General features: G+C 41.0%; 1 protein-coding gene across 1 annotated transcript in view; it reads right to left on the reverse strand.

The window, feature by feature from the left end:
* Nucleotides 1-19,935, reverse strand: part of pitpnm3 (PITPNM family member 3) — a 131,753-nt gene that overhangs the window by 22,278 nt on the left and 89,540 nt on the right. The window contains exons 6-10 of the mRNA XM_080460449.1: nt 14,935-15,124; nt 10,672-10,794; nt 9,213-9,394; nt 3,986-4,143; nt 1,781-1,951 (exon numbers count right to left, since the gene is read on the reverse strand). Coding sequence (XP_080316575.1) covers nt 1,781-1,951; nt 3,986-4,143; nt 9,213-9,394; nt 10,672-10,794; nt 14,935-15,124 — 824 coding nt within the window. The remainder of the gene's footprint in view (nt 1-1,780; nt 1,952-3,985; nt 4,144-9,212; nt 9,395-10,671; nt 10,795-14,934; nt 15,125-19,935) is intronic.

Consider the following 19,935-nt stretch of genomic DNA (forward strand, 5'->3'; position numbering starts at 1 on the left):
AATAGGCAAACACTGAAACAAATACAAAAACCTAGGAAGTATGTTCATCTTGACCACATTAATTTTTCCACCCAAGGAGAGAGGTACGAAGGTCCAACGCTCAAGATCCTTTTTAAGACTCAAGAGCAGAGGCGGAAAATGGGCCTTGTACAAACCTTTAAAATCCTGTTTAACCCATATACCCACATACTTAAACTTAGTAAAGTTAATTTTAAAGTGAGTCGATGCATAGTATATCTCATTCACAGGGGTGATGGGCACAAGTTCACTTTTCTGAAAGTTTACCTTATATCCTGATATTGTAGCGAATTTTTGAAGTTAATACTTCTGGCAGGGTTGAGAGAGAGTCTGATATATATAACAGCATATCATCTGCATAAAGTGAAACTTTATGCTCCAGGCCTCCTCGATGAATGCCCTTGATAAGGGGCTTTGTCTCAAGGCTAGTGCAAGTGGTTCAATTGCCACAGCAAATAAGAGCGGTGAAAGAGGACAACCCTGCCTCAAGCCTCTGTGCAGTTCAAAATATGTGGACAGGTCGTTATTGGTAGTGACTGCTGCCATTGGAAGAGTGTAAAAAACCTTAATCTTAAGGATATACATTTAGGACCAAAGCGGAATCATTTTAAGGTCTCGAAAACATAGTCCCACTCCACACGGTCAAACATTTTCTCAGCGTCTAATGAGAGTATCACTTCAGCGTTTGTATATGGCACAGGTCCATAAAGAATATTAAATTAGCGACTGAAAATGGTAAAGAAATTTTTTTTTTTCATGAAACCTGTCTGATCCAGTGATATAATAGTAGGGATGACGGGTTCTCTTCTTTTCTAACTAAACGGCAAATCTAATCTCTAAAGGGCAAAAAACCTCTGAAAACATTTAATTCCCAATAAAAAAACATCCGTTAAAGCCATTAGGATAACGATCTACATCAGTCAGAAATGACTGATCAATTGATCAATCGGCTTCAGGTTAAACAGAGGCAAACTGCAAAGATCCTCCTCCTCATAAACAGCTTCATTCCTGTAGGATGCTACATAGCAGCCAGTGATGAGTCTTGCCCTACTTTCTCTCAGTGTTGTAGGTGGATAACGGCTGTTTAGAGCGAGTCTCTCGCCTCAGAAGTGGGCTAAACTATGCTTCGAATAAATCAGTGGCTCATTAAGGACAACAGCCAGGGCATCAAGGCGGATTCCTGCAGTGCTGGGACACAAAAAGCAGGGCGATATCTCACACGGGGCGTCTCATCCCCGGAGCATAGAGTAAAGCTGTAGGTAAGGCAGAGGAAGGCTGCCGGCACAATTATAAGATGAAGCAGGAGGCATCTCACACATGGTGTGGTTTCCTCTGCAGGGCAGCAAGAAAACACGGAGCATAACGGCTTCTCACTTCTCACAATGTGTCTGCGGGTGCAGGAAAGATCCAGACTGTGTACTCTGTATCTTTACCTGTGTACACCCATGAAATAAAAATAGATTTCAACAGTTTTAGTTGTGTGTCTATGGGCTAATAGTTCAATCAGCCACCTCCCTGTGTAAAATAACTGCTATAAGATTATTATTATTATTAGAGTATTGTCACTTTGAATGTCTGGCATTGTGTCTATTGTCAGGTCCTTCATCCTGATTTAGAGGACGTGATGCGATTTTGCTCAAAGAGAGTCTTCTGACATAAATTTTCGAACAGATTTTCACAAATAATGCCTTTTACTTCGTAATGCAGTCAAATGAGGCTTGAAATACAGTAGCAGCTTTCTTTCACGAGTGTCACATCCTACCTATGAGCATGGTGCGTCCGTCCCCCAGAGGGTAGCGCTGGTAGCGTGGCACAGCGAATGGCGGCAGCTTGTGGAAGAGAGGCTGCAGCAGAGGCTCCAGCCGGGAGGCCGATGGGTCCGAGGGGTAAAAGAGGTTGAAGATCTGAGAGCAGGCTGGATGGAGCTGGCTCACTGCACAAAACATAACCAGCACACTGTTAGGAGGGCAAGTGAAATCAAATTTAGAAAGTCCTCTCTTTTACCCAGAATGCCTTATCTGTTAAAGGTTGCACTGGAATACTATGGCTGCTTCCGAATAGTCCCTCCGATCTCCTTTCCTATCCACTTTTCCTTAACCCCGTGAATGACTTCACAGGGTTAAGAAAAGGTGTTAGGAGACTTCCTAAAGGAGTTAAGAAAGGTGTTAGGAGGCTTCCCAAAGGTGTTAAGGAAAGGTGTTAAGAGGCTTCCTAAGGGGGTTAAGGAAAGGTGTTAGGAGACTTCCTAAATGAGTTAAGAAAGGTGTTAGGAGGCTTCCCAAAGGTGTTAAGGAAAAGTGTTAAGAGACTTCCTAAAGGAGTTAAGGAAAGCTGTTAGGAGACTTCCTAAAGGAGTTAAGGAAAGCTGTTAGGAGACTTCCTAAAGGAGTTAAGGAAAGGTGTTAGGACACTTCCAAAAGGTGTTAAGAAAGGTGTTAGGAGGCTTCCTAAAGGAGATAAGGAAAGGTGTTAGGAGGCTTCCTAAAGGAGTTAAGGAAAGGTGTTAGGAGGCTTCCCAAAGGTGTTAAGGAAGGGTGTTAAGAGGCTTCCTAAAGGAGTTAGGAAAGGTGTTAGGAGACTTCCTAATGCAGTGACATTCGGACCACACTTCCACTAGATGACGTAATAATAATCCGACGGCAGAGAAGGTTAACGCTCCGATGAGCGGGTTCCTTTAAATGTTGTCGCCGCAAGGAATTGTGGGGGAACATGAGCTGGTCTCCTTTGGTAAAGGAAGCATCAGTGGTTCCTAGGCTAAAGGAGGTTCTAAAGGGAGCATCAGTGTTTCCTAGGCTAAAGGAGGTTCTAAAGGAAGCATCAGTGGTTCCTACGCTAAAGGAGGTTCTAAAGGTAGCATTGAGCTTCCTCCTTAGCTTATTGAGAATTGCAATGCTCCTTATCATGGCCGCCACTTAAACACTTCTGGGGTTAAGGAGAAGTGGATAGGAAAGGAGACCGAGGGACTATAAGGAGACAGGAGGGACAATTAGGAACCACCCAATATCTCCAGTTATCTGTGAAAGCTCCACCTTTGTTGCTTTTAAAAACAGAACAAGATATGGCTGATCACCAACCAAACTTGTGATCTTTAGGACAATCATGAACTTTAAAATATATAAAAAAATATATAAGTAAATGGCACTTTACCTATGTCAGACTGCTGAGTAAGCACTTTAATATTTGCTCTTTATGGTAGGTTTATAGGAAGAATTATTTTATCATCTCTATCTTGGTTTTACCTTTTTGTTTTTATATATTTTTATATGTTTGTAACCACCCCCGGCTAGCTCAGTTGGTAGAGCATGAGACTCGCAATCTCAAGGTAGTGGGTTCATGTCCCACGCCGGGCGCCAGCTTCCTGTGGGCTCACCACCTGAAGGAAGGTTCTTAATTGGTGCGTTGTGATCTGGGTGACGGTGCTCAGACTGACACCCGCAAATGGATAAGTGGGAGACAATGGATGGATGGAACCGTGTGTGGTTTTATGTGTGACAAAAGATGGAAATTAGCCTTGTGCTAAATCTGGCATATTCATAGTAACCCGGTGAAGAGATGGCTCGTTCATTAATATGTACTGTCCCATCCAAATAAACAACTAAATGAAATTAAGGAAATGAAAGTGGGGATTTTAAGTGTCATAAGAGGTGGCAGGGTTAAAAAGACCTGGTCAATAAATGGTACTGAAAAGTACAAATTAAAAAACCTTTTTTAATTTTGAGCCAGAAAAGACAGCAACTTTTGAATAAATGGAGTTAAAAAATGACTTTTTTTCACAGAATAATGAAAATATGAAAGAGAGGGAAACGATGAGTCACATTAAACTCAAAACCATCAATCCAATTTTGTTTGCTGATTTTTTTTTTCCACCTTTCAAGCTCAGGTTCCAGTGTATTAAATTTGACTGCCGAATGAATGATAAAACCTGTTGGAGGAACTAAACGGGACAAAAGGTGTGTTGGATTCTTACCGTGAACGGCGGGGAGCACGGTGCGCCTCATGGCCAGCACCAGGCCCAGCGGACAGCCGAGCAGGAAGCAGTCCGACACCTCAAAGTCGAATCGGCCCGGATTCAACACCAGACTGGTGCTGCTGCCGCCGCGCACCTCCACGCTTTCCTTCATCAAACTGTGGCACAGACATTAAACACTTTGTTATCACTCCGCTGCGAAACCGCCCGTCTAACAACGTTTAACGCTCGGCTCGCTTCATGCTCACAAGCTGTCCTGCCACTACGCACCTCGGCAAACCAACGTACACGTGCATTTTATAGCACTGTTTATTGATTTTGCAGTAAAACGTAGCTGTGATGATTGCGCCGCGGTTATGTGGCCACATCAAACCAGCACAGCTGCAATTGACATTAATGTCTCACATAATCTATGTAGCGAGGACAGTACAGGAGCGTAAGAAACGATCCACCGCTGGACAGTCAGAGTTACTGCACTTACATAAATATGAAATACCAAAAGTCAAAGTGACCCTGACCGTTGATTTTTGTCACCAAATTGACAAACTACTCAAAACTCACACAGACAGAAAGTGATCACCACAGTAAACGTCATTAAAAACCCGGTAAAGCCAGTATCTTTTCTTGTTGTGAGGAGAAGAGCTCTGACCATACAGCTGTTTTTATTTTCACGATGAGTCCCCTTCAATTTTACAAAGCTAATGTTCAGGACTAGAGTTTCTTTTCTCTCTCAGAGTGCGGCATGATTTTTAAAAGCTATTTTCAGAACACATGAAAGCACTGATTTTTGAAAATGTAAATATTACAACGCGAAAAATAAAAGGCATGTTGCACTTTCAATAATTTGACCGTTGATATATATATATATATTTTTTTACTTTATTTGATCAGTTTGATAATAAATTTTCTATCAAAGGTCGTGCAGTGCCAAATGAGTATATGGAGTCCAGGAAAGTACAAAAGGAAGGGGAAATATTGCCTTATTAAGTACAGACTCTTAGACTATCAAGCATTGTGTCCCTTCTTTAACACTCTTCAGAAGAGCCGGTCCCGACTGTCTCAGGGCCAAGGAAGGGGACAATTTGGAGTTGTTTCCAGTCAACAGGGCAAAAACAGAGAGAGACGGACACTCACACAATCACAATAACTCGTACAAGCAATTCAAAATCACAGATTTCATCTAATTTGCTTATTTTTAGACAGTGTGGGGGAGGATTACTATTTCACATCATCAGTAGGGTGAAACTAACCCAGCTCACGTTCCCTATTAGTGGGTGAACAATCCAACGCTTGGTGAATTCTGCTTCACAATGATAGGAGACAGGAGATTGTGCAAACTCCGCCTTGCACTCCCTGACACGACAGTGCAAACCACTACAGGACTGAGCAGCCTGTAATTAAGTCAAATCTGCAGACTCACAGTGAAAAGGCTGATGAGTTAAGGCTCGAGGCTTGTGGCTCAATGAACGACCATATTTCAAATGAAAGACTGTTTCCTTCAGCCGGCAGCTGAAATGTCTGGACACCGTGAGTCATTGTTTAATTTGCTTGGTCCTAAATCCATTGTGTGCCGGTTAGTTTTTTTCCGAGGGGGGTCGTCGTGTGTCTTTATGACTCAGCCTGAGTGGCTCTTCGCTCGGGCCTCACGGGTTGCATCACACTAACCTCCCCGCTGACGCCACCGCTCCGCTCCCGAGCAGGCCAACATTTCCTCATTAAGTCTCACGCAGGGAGAAAGGATTAGGCAACAATCTCCAGACACATTCGAAAGCTAAATCAATAGTGCTCTGATTGCTTCCTGCTTCTATTTTGGGATTTCATGTTTGTTCTCATGATGAGTTCACTCATTGGACCACCCGACTGTCTGAAATGTTTGTGTACGATACTTTTCGAGCTGCATGCAACATGATTTCCACCTCTCACATGTCACTGGCCATGAGTATTTACAATGAGAGAATCTCATGTTGCATTCAAGCATTAAAAGAGAAACGTGGACATGCTGATGTGGGTCTCGATATAAACTCTAGTCCAATGAGGATCAAGTCATATTCCCTCAGCAAATCATTTTTAAACTTTTTACATTATTAACCAGTTATTACATTTCAGGTTTTATTAAAAACAAATTAATTACATTTCGCGCTTAGCACTTTTGTTACTTTAACAACCAGTTATTACGTTTCAGGGTTTATTACCTTATATTTTATAACAATTTGTGTCGTTGTTACACATCAGGCTATAACAAGCCCAGTTCTTGCAGCAGGTGATTGGACTGTCCAGGGTTTTCACGAAAGAAGTGGTTTTAAAGTCTGCGCATAATCTCAAAGACAATTTACCTCTATGGCCAGAGCAGAACGAGGAAACAGACAACCACCTGGTGGGAGGATTACAGACTTAGAACAGGGAGATTTAATAAGGCCCCCTGGTGACTGGGAGCTCACGCTGGAATGTGGCGAGGAAAAGTGCAGGGGTTACCCTCCGCTCAGCCGAGCGCGCTCTAAATCAGGACTGTGATGAGAAGTGAAAGGTGAAGGAGCTCCAACAAGAACAGCGTGGCACATCTGGGAATTGATGGGATCCTCTCTTCAGTGTTTGTGATGGTGCAAGCCTAGTGGAGCGTGTAATTTGAAATGGGAACACTGGTTGCTTGAGATGAGTCAACATGGCAGTTGTTCCTTGTACCCCCACAACCCGTCCCTCCATCAGAGCCCACTAAATTCAGCTGTACTGCCGAGACTCGCTCACTAACTGGCTGGCGCAGGCACAAATAGGCTATTTATAGTCCAGCAGAGACCAGTCAAGCTGCAAATATTGATAAAGAGCAGGACTGAGACAGGCTGACCCGTCCCAGACAAACCTGTGCGACGGGGCAACATCTGGGTCACAATATGAACCCAAAAATACTCATCACTGATCCACAAATGCTGCTTGGCAGGAAGGAAGGACTCCGTTTGTGATATCGCTTCAAAACTAAGGTCTGGGTTTTATGGCGTTTATAGTACACTGTGTGTGGCATATACAAATAATAATTAGATTTTTGCCACGTTTTCATGTGATTATGTACAAATGTATTTATATAGGCAAAGAATTATTTCAAAAGTGTCACTCCTGTGTATTTCAGTGCTCCTACAACATTTTGATAATAATATTACAACCACATGAGACAATCTCACTACAATTAGTCTTTTTTTCATGTAATATTCTTTTGTGCATGCAGTTTATGCATTGATCAAGAGCAAATAAAACTGTTATATTGAAAGGGAAAGAATTTTTTGCCTTTAAGGATAAAATACAATAATTTGTAATATAACCTTTCTGTCTTTGGATTTCTCACTGGTACATTGTAAGTTATCAGCTGGTTAGCATAACCTTTATATTTATGATGACATTTTTTTTAATAATACATCAGCTATAGATAAAATTCAGAACCTGGGCCAGATTTAAGATTCTAGAGGCTTCGTCAGGATGTGCTTTAGGTCAAAAAACCATTTGCAAACTTAAGAACCCTATCCTTCGAGTTATACGAGTTTATAAAACTGAATGATGAGGACCAAAACCTTTTACATAGGATGTCGTTTTTTTTTACGCTGACATGGATTGTAGAGTCACATTAAGACACTAACTGGGGAATCAGAAAAATAAACTGTTAATTTCTAAAACATGCTGCATTTAGTATTGAGACTCAATCTAATAATTACTGGAAGAACTGATACAACACACAAACAGTAAAATACAATTTACTCTACATTTTTTCCATGTATAAACATTCTCTACCTCCAAGAAACATCTGCTGATGTGTCTTGGAATAAAAAGAAGTATGAACAATATGTTGGATTATTGAGTTCATCAGTGCACTCAGGTACCAGAGGAGATTTTCATGAGGGTTGTCTGACAGATAAAAGCTCAGCTATGAAAATGGCCACAGTAAATCTCCTCCCAAACAGCTTCAAAGATAAAAGAGTCACCAATCAGAGGCTTGACCTAAATCCAGCGGAGATGCTGGTGGATGAGTAGGAGAGGGTTTACAGCAGGAATCCCAAAAATTCAACTGAGCATGAAAACCTCAGAGCTTCGAGGTTCACCGACTCTTTGATGTTCAATAACGTCTCTATATTTGTAACTTGGGACATGATCACACCAGAGTCCAGTCCAAAAAAACTCACTTTCAACTGAATCTGGTTCAGTTCACTTTCACCCGGACATTATTAACATTTGACCACAGCTGTAGAGGCTGTGCAGCTGCTGTTTGGGGTATTCTGCCACATGAGTCCAATAATAATGTTAATTCATCATAACCTATACAATCAAGAAAAGAGTTGAAACAAAAGGCCACCAGGTCTTGTTTTCGGTCTGTTGGCAGTGTAATAACCATTCAGTCTAAGATTTTTGGACACTCCAACATTTCCCTTTTTTCTTTCAGTGAAACTTGTACAGTTTCACAGAAATTAAACATTTTGAAGGAAAGTAAGTTCAATCATTGAATGTCATTAATGCTAACTGATGGAAAACACACTAAACTATGTCCTCTGATTTGGGTATTTTAGGATTCTCACTAGTTATACTAGTGCTGCATTGCTGATCTTTGACCTCAACACTCTTGTTAGTGGACTCCTCATCAGATTACAGTCCTCAGCAGTGACTCTCATTGCTAAACAATATTTTCTTTCAGTGTTTCCGAGGCTAAAGGAGGTTCTAAATGAAGCATCGAACCTCCTTTCCTTAGCTTATTGAGAATTCCAATGTTTGTTATCATGGCTGCACCCCTAGAGAAAGAGTCCCTTGAGTCCCCCATGAGGCGAGGAAGATAACTGCAGATCAAGAATCCTCAACTTTGATTGGCCCAGAGAGGACTGGAAATGGGTCAAGGGTCACAGGAAGCGCTGTGAAGAAGGACTGCCTCTCGAGGATAAATTCCACAGCTTTCTCTTTCTGCATCCTAAATGTTGAGGGGGACCACGGCCGGACCGTGTATGAACTGCCTGGTGAATATGATTTTGTGACTTAACACTTGTGTGAACTATGATTATCTGAGGATTTCTTCCAGGTATCTGTAGCGGACTGAGAAAACATACCTAACACTGTTCATCACCATTTCTTGCTATATGACCCATCTACCCTTCAAACGGTCAACATCCTTGTTGATAGTGCAGCTCTAAATATTTGATAGTCAGGAAGCCTCCACTGGATATCCTCTGCATTATCCTCAGAGTGTGTGAGTTGTGTTCCTCACCTGGGAAAAAAACTGTGCTGGCCAGTGGACGAGGTGTCTCCGTCGTACGAGTCGCTCTGCTTGCGGCTGAGCGAGGGGACGCCTTGCCCTTCGTTTGGAGCGGAGATGTCAATGTTGCTCTTACTCAGCCGCTTGCTGGAGCTCAGACCCGGGCTGGACGGACCCAACAGTCCTGCGCTGTCCTGCAAGGAAGCAGAGGAGGAGGTTACAACTAAACCTCCACTCACCACAGGGACTGCAGCAGGAAACTCCAACATTTTAAATGAACGTTTGTGTGTGGCTGCTGCTCGCTGCAGACTAGTATCCCCATCATAATGCTGATCGTGAAAAAGTATCAGTAAAGTACCACTAATAGTGAAAAACAATGAAGAAAGTACCAATACAAGTAAAAAAAATATGAATAAAGTACCAGAATTTATTTCATTATTTATTTTATTCTACTTCAATTTCACCAGGTTAATTGAGGACTGATTCTCATTTATAATATTGATCTCATCAAGAAGCACCATACAACGAAACAAGACACATTTACAGTAAATCACACAGTATTACAAAAAAAGCAACACAAAGACTTGTAAAAACAGAAAGGCTAAAACAGGTGAAGTGTTTCTCCCGAGTGATCCATATGAGGATGAGATGAAAAGAAATGTGTTAAAAAGTGTCAATAAATTACCAGCAATAGTCAAAAGTATCAATAAAGTATCAATAAAAGTGTAAAAGTATCAATAAATGACCAGCAATAGTAAAAGGTATCAATACAGTACCAATTACACTCTTGCATCACTATTTAATGCGAGAGGGAGAAAAACTATATCAGCAGCATTGAGTTGATTGTAAATGAGTGTGAATGGTGAAGTGGAGCAGCAGGAGAGGCCAGGAAAACAATGGACTGAAAGCGAGAGTTGTGCAACGCTTTTAACATGATAAAAGATCTAACAAGATGCTTCATAGTGGTGGTTAAAGCACAAATATCAAATCCATATGAATATCACACACACACACACACACACACACACACACACACACACACACACACACACACACACACACACACACACACACACACACACACACACACACACACACACACACACACACACACACACACACACACACACACACACACACACACACACACACACACACACACACACACACACGAAGCGTCTCAACAGGGCTGAAAAAGAAATCCAGGTACGTTGCTTTTCACAGTGACACAACTAATATCTATGGCACAGGTGATTTCTTTTGTGTGTGGAGGAGTTTCGGTTTATTATAGAAGACAGAGTTGGAGCACGGACATTCCTACTGGTAAAAGTGATGTGATTAGCTGAGCTGACAAAACCAGAGGATCCTGATCATTTGCAGGGATCGCTCCATCATGCATCACCGGCAAAATTGTCTTTCATACTCTGTGTATCATGGCGACGTCGCTCCCACAGCAGCAGTGAGCTCCTACCTTCAGGCTCTCTGTGCTGTTGTTCCTGCTGCTGTTGTTGGGGCTGCCAGGTCTCTGGTGGTTACTGAAGCACAGTGCGTCAAAGCACAGCACGCCACCCACGCAGTCGCCCATCAGACATACCTGCTCCAGAAATGTAGGATTTAAACACCCGCTGTACGAGAGCTGCATAAATGACATCTTGAAACGGCAGTAAAAACAATAAAACCTCGCTTTCCTCCTGCGTTTCTATCTGGGATGAAAAAGAGACGTTTTTACTGTGTTTGTATTCCAATCGACAGGCGACCCAGTGGGAAAACTAATCAGCCTCGGTGTTTCACAAAAAGCAAGGTGTTTGACTGAGACGGGCATGTAGAAAGTTTTAAACATAAATTCTCCCACTTGGTGAAAGAATACACAGATGTGTTTACAGCCTCTATCACCGAGGGTCGTATATAAATCCATTTCTTACCAGTTTCTATGTACAATTCCTCAAGTTATATCTTGAAAAACACCTTAGATGGCACAAAGACATTTCAAATCTTAATTCCCATATATATTCGCGCAAAAGAAATCAGAAAAGTAATAGTCCCTAAACGAAAATCGGTTTATTTAAGACTTTACGATCAAATCGGCTAGTAACATTGAAACTAGTAATAAGTTGGTCAAAGTGATGCTGGACATTGATATATGTACGTCTTTTGTAAAATTTCTTGAACTTTTTGATGTTATTCACTGTGCACACAAAACCTGCAAGTTACACTCTGTCCATTTTCAAACATACACCCGACGCATCCAAAAAGATAAATTGGAGTTTTGTTTTGTTTTTTAACACATGGATAAAGGCATATGTACAGTTGTGTGCGAAAGTCAGGGCACCCCTTTAAAAGTAGCATATTTTATATATTAAAAAAATGTATATTCATATTTATAGTTTCTCTGGTATATGGGAAAAAAGACAATATTATCAGGAAACATTAATGCATAGTTATATTTTATTTTATAAATTGAACAAAATTACAAAAAGAAACATACATCACTTTGGCATGTGCAAAAGTCGGGGCACCCTGAGAGTTTCAAAGTGTCAGATTCTGTTTACAAGCTTGGACCTTCACAAGCTCATTAGTCCTGAAGCACGCGCCTACATTTGTCATTAGGGAGCGCCAGCTGGTGCCAATTTCAGGGTTTCTTAAATACAGCAACTCCACAAACCTTGTGCAAACACTCAGCAACCATGGGTTCCTCTAAGAAGCTGTGTAAGGCCACGTTTACATGTACCCAGTTTTAAAAAACCCTGGATATTTCCCTCTCCACGTTTAAAAATAAATAATGATTCAAAGCTGCTATGAGCATGCCAAACCTGTAGGGGGTAGTGTAGCGAGAAGCATGAAGCCATGAGAGCCAATCAGAATCCTGGAAAAAAAACACCACGTCACGAATTGTGACGTAAATATCCGCCTACCCCCCTTTAGATGCACCCGGAGACACGGATTTTATCCAGATCTCCACTGTGGCCGTTTTCAGGAATCATCGTTTGTGGTGAGTCGAAGCTGCGTTTATGTGTAAATGCGCAGCCCAAAACGCAGAGAAACATCACAGTTTTTTCAGAAACCCAAGTATGTGTAAACGTGGCCTAAGATGGGAAGAATGAAAGGTATTGATGCCCACAATGCCGGGGAGGGCTACAAGAAGATAGCAAAGTGTTTTCAGCTTGCAGTCTCCACAGTGTGAGGTATAATTAACAGGTGAGGGGAACTGTGGAGGTCAAGATGAGATCTGGAAAACCAAGGAAACTCTCAGAGAGAACAGCTTGTAGGCTGGTCAGAAAGGTAAAGCAACACACACATTTGACTTCAAAAGACCTGCAGGAAGATTTAGCAGACTCAGGAGTGGTGGTGCACCCTTCCACTGTGCGGTGATACTTGCACAAACAAGACCTTCGTGGAAGAGTCTGCAGATGAAAACCTTACCTGTGTCCTCATCATAAAAGACAACGTCAAAAATATGCAACAGAACATCGACAGAAGCCTGATGACTTTTGGAAACAAGTGCTGTGGACCAATGAAGTCAAAATAGAACTGTTTGGCCACAATAAGCAAAGTTATGTTTGGAGGAAAAAAGGAGCAGCATTTCATGAAAAGAACACCTTCCTAACTGTTTAACATGGGGGTGGAGCCATCGTGCTTTGAGGTTGTGTTGCAGCCAGTGGGACAGGAAACAGCTCGGGTGGAGGGAAGAATGGATTCCAATTAATACCAATAAAATGTCACTACCCCCGGCTAGCTTAGTTGGTAGAGCATGAGACTCACAATCTCAGGGGTAGTGGTCCGTTTCCGGGTCGCGAGGGTGACAGTCTGAGCACTGTCACCCTCGCGACCCGGAAACGGATAAGCGGAAGAAAATGAATGAATGAACGAAAAATGTCACTATGCATTAATGTTTCCTGATAATATTGTCTTTTTTCCCCCATATACCAGAGAGATTATAAATATAAATTTTAATATATAAAATATGCTGTTTTTAAAGGGGTGCCCCGACTTTCGCACACAACTGTATGTATATAAATAATTTTCCCATTTCAAGACATTTTTACAAAAATACAAATTGTGTGACTATAGCAAACATTATATTCAACATAAATTACATTTAATTGTTGTTTTTTTTTACTTACTTTAAAAAGTTACTAAAAGCAAGATAATGCAAAAAAAGGAAAAAAAAACTGAAATGTATTTCAATACTACTCAATATTTATTTATATAGTTTTTATATTGAAATTCCTATAAATTGTTAAACATGAGCTACACAATTTATTTTCATCCCTGGACCATTTATCTACAGACGGAAAGAGGAGTCATCTGCAGAATGCATTAAGCTTCTTCCTGTTTTAAAGTTAAGTAATAAATCAAAATGCATTCATCAGGCAGTTTCTCATTATAAATACTAAGTGTTAGTTCCAAAATTTCCCACAGCTAATTCATTAGAGAGGTAATTTCTTCTAAAGTAATCTGTAGAGGAAATAGTGAACTGAGCTGAAGGGATTCATTTAGATTGTTTTCAATAAGAAGTTCAAGCTGTTGACACTAAAGCAGAAAATTTACTTCGCAGAATATACAATCGCTTAACGCACAAGCAAAAATCCAGATGTAACTGCTTTAACTGTTACTGTCTGCGGTCAGGTTTTGTTTACTGACTAAAACATTCAGACGGTATTGATCCATCCATGGCTTCATTCATCTGAATGAATGCCTGAAAAATGTGTTTTCACATTTTTGTTGCTGGGGGCTCACTTGAATAAAATATAGAAACCACAGAAAAGCTGTTTGGCATTACATTCAAACTAACGGCACTCTCAGTTAGAATAAAAAGTAATATATAGAATAATGATATATAAAGTTCTTTTTAATCTGAAAAAGTGCCTTCAGATAACTATGTTGTTTTTGGTGCTATGTAAAAAAAATAAAAAAGATTTGAACCCGTTCCAACAGAAAACATGTGAAGGTCCACAAAGAAATGCTTTGTGGACTTTACATGTTTTTGAACTCAAACCTTGAATATTCCTGCAATGAAGAGTTCCAACTATTACATCCCCTGCCACCTTTTATTGCTCAAAAACTGAAATATTACACGTTATCTGATCTATTCTTTACTATTTCAACTTATAAGTCAAAGTAAAACCAAAAAATACTCAAAGTAGAACATTTTCTAAGATCAAATATTTATCCAAATGTTTGAAGCGTGTTAATATAAAGATTTATATTTATTGGCTAAACCAGAAATTTAGTTTTTTAATAAAACACAGAAACCCTTTCTGACACATGGGAATAATTAAATATCTTCTATTATTGGAAATGTCAGCTAAAAGTGTGTCCAATGAACAGATGTGACTGAGCTGCAGGTTAACTTCACTGATCATTATCCTCATCATGTTTTTTGGTTTGTTTCTACCTTTGCTGCTGACTTAAGATCTATGTAACTCCTCTGTGTCGCAGTTTAGTATGTGACAACAGAGAGCATCGATGTTTTGGTGCAGTAAAGTTCTGCAGTTTGAAACTCAAGCTGAAATCACCATAAAATATAGGTTATTATAGCTCCAATAGAGGTTATGCCTTTAAGAAATAGAGATCTGAACCCCTTTGTGAGGCTGAAGTCCAGAACTTTTCACCAATTAAAAAGCCTACTCGTAACAAATCCTTACTTTATTGACTTCTGGAAAAGGCCGAGCTGCAATGATTCAGTCCTGCCAGACCAGTGGGAGTGTTTCTCCTCTACAAAGAAGTCACAGACCTGACCCGTGAATCCCTGGCCGTCCTCCGACTGCAGGAAGCCGCGATAAACCTGGTTGGCCCGTTCGATGACGGTGGCCACGGCGTCCTGGTAGCGCGGGGAGACGATGGCGAGGAGGGGGAGGGCGGCCAGAGGCAGGTGGTCCACGCTGCTGGACACACAGCTCTCATCGTAGCTGTATGGGTTCAGGCTGGACGGGAGAGGAGTGTCAGTGTTAATGAAAGGAGGAGGAGGAGGAGGAGGAGGTTGTAATGATCTTATCATTAAATAACACACAATTCTTGTCCAACTTCCACGTTCTGATTTTAATCCGCCTGTGTGTGTGGTGCTGTACAAATAAAGTTCGATTGATTGGTAATCTCACTTTGGTATTTGCATGATGGATATACAGTATATCAACCACCGTCAGCTGAAGTTACTTTTATCTTTATTACCTAAAATCATACATTTTCTTTACAACTCCCTCAATAGACACCCAATACAACCATTTCTACATGCAGGAAAAAGATGTTACTTTGACAAGTTAATTGTTGCCTTCCAATGAAAGTTTTGAAAAGTGAATAAAAACTGAATGCTGCCAGTCGGCATAATCAAAAAAAAAAGAAAAACACCATTAGTAAAAAGTAATTAGCTAATGAGCGGCACCTGGGCCCAGCGGCTGCCAGTCGTCAAAAGGTTGGCTGCTCTGCACACTTTCCACTCACTGAGCCTCAATTAGAGCTGGAAAAAAGAAACACTCAACACAAATGCATTGCCTGCATGTCTTTCTTTTCCTCAGGCTAATCGTTCAGTGGACGTCTGCATGCTGTATTTATCATTTGTTGCGGGGTAATGACTTGAAGCATCCTCACAATGATTCGGTATGTAGATATAAAACTCAATTTTTCCAGATATGAAATAATAAATGAGTATGTGTACAGCTACTTTGAGTGACTAGTAGACATTATAATACAGAAAATTCAATATGGTGCCATGTGGCATGTTAAATAAAGGTTATTACCCCCAACCCCCCCTTAACAAAACTAAAACTACATTTTATAACCAGACAACTCAACACCACAGTTTCTCTCTCTTTAAAACATATCAAATGGGTTTTTTTTTACCAGCAGCTAATAGGATCCACAGGCAATAAAAACAATGACTTTAACTGCAGGTAAGTGGCTTTAAATGTGATAATATCTGGTAATATGCAGCTGCTGTTACCCTGATGGTTTTACACTAAAGCTTTTTTTGGTCATTTTATTTGTCTTCATTACAATTAAATCCCAAAAAGTTTAAATAAACATAATCAATAGTTTTAACCTCCATTTATTCAGTGTTGTCACAATTTCTTTGGAAAATAAAAATGTGAAAATTCAGCTGGGAAATGGCAAAACCCCTGACCCCCGGATTTCTCCTGCTCTGGATTCCAGATAAATACTCTTCAGTTAACCTGCAGAGTATCACACACAGCGTCTGATCAAGAAAGGACACCACACATATAAACTGGTTGAACAATCTCGGCTTTTTGTAATTTTGTGGTTGTTTATTTATGTTCTGTTCAGCATATGGCAGAACAAAAGACGTGAAGACAATTTTGAAAAAGAAAATGAATGTGTGTCCATCCTGTCTTTCTTTCCATTCGCCAACATGACTGAACGGCCACATTTGCTGCAGCGATGACAAAGTACTTCGCTGTGCATTCTGGGAAAGCAGTTATGAAGAAAAGAGGCCGGTTGTTGTGATTGCTGTGCTTCGAGCAATACAAGTCACACTTCGGCCCCATTCACAGTGCCACATTACAGCAAATGAAACATCTGTGTTGAAGGGCAGTTATTCACGTTGAGCACTCGTGTGTGCATATCGTTCACATAATGGTTGGTGAGATGGTTCATTTCGATACCAAGCAGTGACGATTTCAGCAGTAATCTATGACAAAATGTATCAAAACCAAATCTGCTGAATTAACTTTGAGAAGAACAACGTGTGTTTTAAGAACTGGAACCACATCAGGACAAATGTTCCTGCTCATGGTTTCACATACAGCCTGCAATGTCACCCACAATGTTTACACGCAGACACAATAAATTAAATATTTCAGTGAAACCAGTTTACTAAAGTTCTTGTAAATTTCAATAAACAACCAGCAACTAAGGTAGAACATACTAGATCCTCTAAATCCCCTAAATATTCAAAAATTCTCTGTGTATGGCTGATTTTATTGTGTTAATGAGGTTATATTTTGATTATAACTATAATCTGTTAATCATTTCAAGTATTTGTGGTGTGAGGAGGTGTAGGAGGAGGAGGAGGAGGAGGAGGAGGAGAATAGTACTTTATTAATTTATCATTATTAAGTTAATTAGAGTAATTCATGCTTTACACCTAATGTACTTCACAGTCACTTTATTGTTGGCTTGTTAAACGTTGGCTGTACTATTGAAGCCGTGTTTGAGAAGTCATGACAGAAACAGAAACGTCACGATTCCCTTCAAATGGAAGAACTATGCTCTCAGGACAACCTGTTAGCGACGGAGCTTCTTCCTCCCTGCACATTTGTAGGTAAATGGAAAACCTTTGTAATACATTCTGTATTGCATGGGCTTGCATTGAGAGTTGGATGCTGTGTGAAATATTCAGCTCTCAATGTCACCATCAGGTCACCTTCCAAATTTAAAGCACGGCGACTTGTTTATCAGCTGCTTGTTTATTGCGTTTTGGTACAGAGTAAGTTAGAAGTCCCAATGCCCCAGTGAAGAGCCACCGAGAGTTGACGGGCACCAGGCCTCCTTTTCATTAGAGTCTTGTTAACAGCTGCTGTTCTCACACACTGCCGAAAACTGCTTTACTCACCTGGAACTCCAGAATAAAAAAGCCTCAGGTTAATATTCTGCACACAACTCCACCTCTAAACGGGGTTCACAAGTCACAGGACAGGAACAGAGATTCAACACCTGCTCAACAAATGTCCGCTGAGACACAATCATAATTTGCACTGCATAATAAGTCGCCTAATTACGCAAGAAGATAATTAGGATTATTACCACAGAGCAACCAATGCCACCCCCCAATGTTAGTTTTGAGGTGTAATATCCTCAAGTGCAGCAGGTTATTGTTGGCACTGCATCACTGCTGACATCGTTAAACGTGTTTGTCTTCAAATCTGTGTATCAAAAGCAGTCGAACTCCACCTGCATTTAATGGCCACAATTAATCTTGAACACCGTGGTCACTGTGATAACAGGCTGGTACTTTAGACCGGGCTGGTCGAACATGAGGTCCGAGGCCAAAAACATTCAAAGGGTCCATTCTCATCCGCTCAATGAGTTTGCTTGCGTTTAAGTGTGAAAATGAATAGAAAAATTACTTTTACTCATAAGTCAGAATTGTTTAAAGTTGTGTTAGTAGACATACAACAACAATGAGATGAGGGCAGAGTTCAGGGATGCAGTTATGAGATCCTTCCATCCATTTTCTATACCTTCCTATCCAATTAAGGTGAAGTTGTTCTGGAGTCGATTCCAGGTGACGAGGGGGAACTTAGGCTCCGCCCACACCGCAGGTCTTGAAGCTCAATTCAGATTTTTTGCTGGAATCAGATTTTTTGGCGTGATCATTTCAAACACGACCTGCCGTGTGAACTTGATTTGACTGGATGTTTTCGGGCCCCAGAGCGCAGAAGACGAATGAAGTCACGCCGAACACGCTATTTATACATGGCACGCCGGTCAGCAAATGGGTTGCCAGATGGGATACACTGTTTCCAGCCGAAAGGTAAAACCCACACACCTCAATAAAAACCAGCCCAAATCCCAGTCTGTGTAGGAATCATGTTAAAATCGTAAAACTATTCTACGTGTAATAAAGAACACTCCATAAACACAGAAATGCTTGAAATAAACAAAGTTAAAAGGTAAGAGAGTTTGACTCCCCAATTGCGGGATACCACCGTATCTGGCAACTCTGGTTGTTAAATACAAGACGACAAAATTTAGACAACATGAGGAAGGAAAGAAGAAGGAGAAAGAGGAAAAAAGAGAACGCAGCTTTTAAGAGCTTTTATTCTGGCGGAGCTGCTTCCTCTGGCACGTCAATGATGAAGCCGCCGCATGTAGAAAAATATCAGAATTGGTACCACACGTCAAAACATTGGAATTGGAGCTTTCACACGGCCACAAAACAGGTCAGATATGAGTCACTTGTGAGTAAAAATCAGAATTCGGTTGCTTTTCCCTGCAGTGTGAACGAGGCCTTAACGTCACCCACCAAAGTACCCAGAGAGAGCCTGCAAACTTCTCACACAGCATCTCCCAGCAAGGCAAGAGAGCGAACCACTGCACCACAGCGTGGCCTTTCACTGACCTCACTGCGGACGGAGTAGCATTAGCATCAAAGTCGTGCTCTCACAAGTCTTTTCATGGAATCACCCTCTGGTGTGGATTTCACAGCGTAGTGCGGCAGTAGGCTCAGTTTCAAAAAGAGTTGATGTCCATTAAACAGCACAGAGATGACAGATAATTCCCTACTTGGGAGGCTTTTGGCTCATTAAAGCAGATCCCTGAGTGGCAAGAGACTGTCTGTGAGAGTTTGTCCTCATTATTTAAAGATACGAGTTGGTCCCTCATAAGCGTCAGTATTAATGACGACTGTAATGTATTTGATATCTCTTGATTGACAGAGGTCAGACTACCGTGTCATTACAAACCAATAGTTTAGTGCTTTGTTATGGATCTCAAATGATTTCAGAACCGAAAGAGCGTTTATCACATTGCCATTGATTGCCGCATTCTTCACAAAACGCTCCTTCAATGACACCTATAGGCAATCAATTATGCTCCTCTTCTTACGGTAAAGTGAGGATGAAGAGATCCATTAACAGCAGTGGGGAAAAGATACAGTCGAGTGAGGCGATTAAATCTCGAATCAGCCACATCTCACGCAGCATAACCTTGAAATATGCTCCATGATGCTCTCCTGCAAACCCTCTCGCCTTTGGCAATATAATGCAAAGTGGAGAACTCG

This window comes from Lipophrys pholis, assembly GCF_963383615.2.
Source record: "Lipophrys pholis genome assembly, chromosome: 3".
In the NCBI taxonomy this organism is placed as follows: Eukaryota; Metazoa; Chordata; class Actinopteri; order Blenniiformes; family Blenniidae; genus Lipophrys; species Lipophrys pholis.